Source organism: Perkinsus marinus (genome assembly GCF_000006405.1).
Source record: "Perkinsus marinus ATCC 50983 genomic scaffold scf_1104296959216, whole genome shotgun sequence".
NCBI lineage: Eukaryota > Perkinsozoa > Perkinsida > Perkinsidae > Perkinsus > Perkinsus marinus.
Window position 1 is genome coordinate 215,169 of NW_003206506.1, and position 3,209 is coordinate 218,377.

General features: G+C 51.3%; 2 protein-coding genes across 2 annotated transcripts in view; both read left to right on the forward strand.

Annotated features, from left to right (window-relative positions):
* The window catches only part of Pmar_PMAR026557 (ccr4-not transcription complex, putative), a gene marked incomplete at both ends in the record, with an annotated part of 2,489 nt that extends 2,379 nt beyond the window's left edge, over positions 1–110 (forward strand). The window contains 2 exons of the mRNA XM_002773261.1: positions 1–4; positions 84–110. Coding sequence (XP_002773307.1) covers positions 1–4; positions 84–110 — 31 coding nt within the window. The remainder of the gene's footprint in view (positions 5–83) is intronic.
* A 357-nt stretch (positions 111–467) lies between these two features.
* Pmar_PMAR026558 (DNA polymerase delta catalytic subunit, putative) lies at positions 468–3,179 on the forward strand (the record flags this gene model as incomplete). Its single annotated transcript, XM_002773262.1, has 14 exons — positions 468–596; positions 654–730; positions 776–962; positions 1,006–1,141; positions 1,190–1,281; positions 1,330–1,444; positions 1,493–1,624; positions 1,676–1,784; positions 1,858–1,951; positions 1,996–2,136; positions 2,424–2,629; positions 2,677–2,776; positions 2,824–2,892; positions 2,937–3,179. The coding sequence occupies 14 exons, from the start codon at positions 468–470 to the stop codon at positions 3,177–3,179; spliced, it is 1,830 nt and encodes a 609-aa protein (XP_002773308.1).
* Between the last annotated feature and the right edge of the window lie 30 nt (positions 3,180–3,209).

Consider the following 3,209-nt stretch of genomic DNA (forward strand, 5'->3'; position numbering starts at 1 on the left):
TCCTGTGGGGGTTTCTCTGTTGAAAACTTCGTTCGCTCACATCTGCGTCGTCAATCGGGCCGTGCTTCAGCCCTCCGACTCAGTCAAAGCTCACGACCAATTGTTCTTGATGCTACTCAGCCAGAGACGTTGGAGCGAGGTGTGCGGCGTGATAGGGATCGGGTCAGTGTGTGGGAGGAGGCCATTAGCGACAGCGACAGTAGCAGGAGTGGACGCGACCCGGACAGGAACGAGGGTTGGACCGATTCTGTGCTGAGGGATCACATGCTAAAGAGGAATCTTCGTTTCACGGGAGGGAGCTGTTAGGATGTAGCGATGTAGAAATTATTATTACCAACGTACTATGGGTTGCAAGAGCTCATGAAATGCATCTTGGTATAAGGAGAGCAGTCTTGGGTTAGTTGCGAGATAAATATGCAGGCTGTGGGATTCGAACCTGCAACCTAGGGCATTTTGATTCAGTCTCTATGGATCTATCCCCGCCAGCCGTGAAGCGTCTACGCACTTGTGGTGGCCTTGACCCTAGCCTGGCTGAGGAGTGGAAACGGAAACCTGTGCCGGCTGATGCTCTGACAAAGTCATTGGCTTTCATGCAAGTGAGAGTCTTCGCACTAGGGGTACTTTTGTGGCGCGGTGACGCAGCGAGTGTTCAGGTAGATGTTGATAACTACTCCGCGGCCCCTCGAGCATGCGATCCGATTCAAAATGGAGAAGTACCAGTGATCCGAATGTGAGTGAAATCATCTGAATTCTATCATCTATGTGTCTATTGCAGGTTCGGGGTCACCGCTACAGGCAATTCACTCATGTGCCACATTCACGGTTTCCTCCCCTACTTCTACTGTCCGAGACCAGACCAGACGGTTGACTGCGAGCGCTTTCAGACGCGCCTCGAATCGGCCCTCCGCGGCTCACAGACGGCCTCTGGGAGTCGGTGCAAGCAGCTGGTGACCAGTGTAGAGGTAATTTGCACTTGGTCTTTCCCTCGGGGACTGGACTGATCAGATCGTGGTCCGAGAGAACCTCATGGGATGGACCGGTCGGAACACGGCAAGTGAATACTTCCGAGTCACAGTGGCACTTCCCAAATTCATATCGACCTCTCGAGGAGTGCTGGAAAGAGGCATCCCTGTCCTCCAAGGTTGATTCGTGGGAGTCTGTGGTTATCTCAACTCTCCTGCCATTTCAGGGGATGCCTTGTGGAACTGCACGACCTTCGAAACCAACATTCCGTATCCACTTCGGTTCATGATCGACAACGATATTGGAGGGGGCTCCTGGGTGAGGACCTCGCTCACTACTGTCCTCAGTCGATCTTGAGGTTGTCAGGTTGAACTCCCCGCTGGGTCATACACTTCTCGTACTGACAGTGATAGGGTAAGCACGTGCCAGATAGAGGTAGATGTGCAGGACTACAGGCAGATAATAGGTCACATGGCAGAAGGTGAGATGATACTGCTGAGCACATGGTGGTCGATCCTCCCCGACGAAGGTGATTGGATGGCACTGGCCCCTCTACGTGTCGTCTCTTTCGACATTGAGTGTGTCTCTGAGCACGGTAAAGGCTTCCCAACGCCCGACGTGGCCCCAGTGATCCAAATAGCTGCTGTGATGCAGGAAGGAAGTAGGGTCAGGAAAGGGTGTTATTCATAGTAGCAGTTGATGTCCCTCTCAGCTGAACAGAAGCATAAGGTGGTGTGGACCTTGGACACTTGTGCGGACATCGCTGATGCTACAGTGGTTTCCTTCCAAAGTGAAAAGGACCTCCTCTCGAGTTTCCAACAGTGAGTATCCTGGCTCTTTTTCTTTGGCCAGTGTGTATGGACCCGGTCCATTGGACCGATTCACTCTGGATAGGTATATGGTCCTGGTTGATCCCGATGTCGTCACTGGTTACAACATCATCAATTTCGATTTCCCTTATCTGCTGGACAGATCAGCTCATCTGAAGGTAGCAGTTCAGACCTTCAAAAGGATCAGTTCCCTTTCCATAAGGTTCACCCTCCATTTGAATATCTCGGCCGCTTGAGAGGTGTGGCCTCCAAAGTAAAGGACTCAGTGTTCGAAAGTCGTGCCTTGGGACGGCGGGAGAATAAGGACATTAATATAGAAGGCAGAGTGCAGTTCGATATGCTGGTGAGATCATCCTCGTTACAAACGAATCATCATGATGATATGAGCCTACTGCTTCCGATAGATCAGTATCGATGATATAACTCCTCCAATGATGTGAAATTAAGGCAGTAATGACTAGGAATTGCCATCAGCGATAATCCTCTCGTTGCCGCCTGCATAATTGTGTAGAGATAAAAAGGGTTGGCCCATTTCATAGCAATGTGGTTAGAAATGCGCGATGGAGCGCGGTCGTAGTATTAGAATGCTAGGTCTGTGTTTTGAGGCTTTTAGCGAAGTGTGGTATTCAGATTGTGATGCAGCGAGAGCATAAGTTGCGGAGTTATTCTCTCAACGCAGTATCGGCTGAGTTCCTAGGAGAACAGAAGGAGGACGTGCACTATTCCATCATTGGAGACCTGCAGAAAGGCACGCCAGAGACACGCAAGCGGCTGGCGGTGTACTGCCTGAAGGATGCCCTTCTCCCACTACGGCTCATGAATAAACTTGTCTGCATGTGAGTTCATCCATCTGAGTGAAGCTATGGGCGACGAACTGATGTAGGTACAACTACACGGAAATGGCCCGTGTGACAGGTGTGCCCATCAACTACTTGCTCACTAGAGGGCAGATGATCAAGGTTGCCTCGCAGCTGTTCAGGAAGGTGGGATGTGCCAACGTCGTTACCTCCAATGCAACAACGATCATCAGGCCCGATCTCACGGCTATGTTATACCTGCGCAGAAATCAAGTCCAGGTGGCGAATATGAGGGCGCTACAGTAAGCTAACACTTGTCTTGTGTACGTCAAGGGAGATGGGTCAGGTCCTGGACCCGTCAACCGGGTTCTACCAGAATCCCATCGCGACACTCGATTTCGCGTCACTGTATCCGAGTATCATGCAGGCTCATAACCTCTGCTACTCTACACTTGTCCAGCCGTCGGTTGCCCAGAGGGAGAATCTGACTGAAGGAGACGAAGGAGATGTGGGCTCTGCCGTGCTAGTATTGAATGGTATGCGGTTCACTGTTAGGTCACCCGAACTCCTTGCGGGCACCTATTTGTGAAGCAGAGTGTTCGGAAGGGCCTCCTGCCAA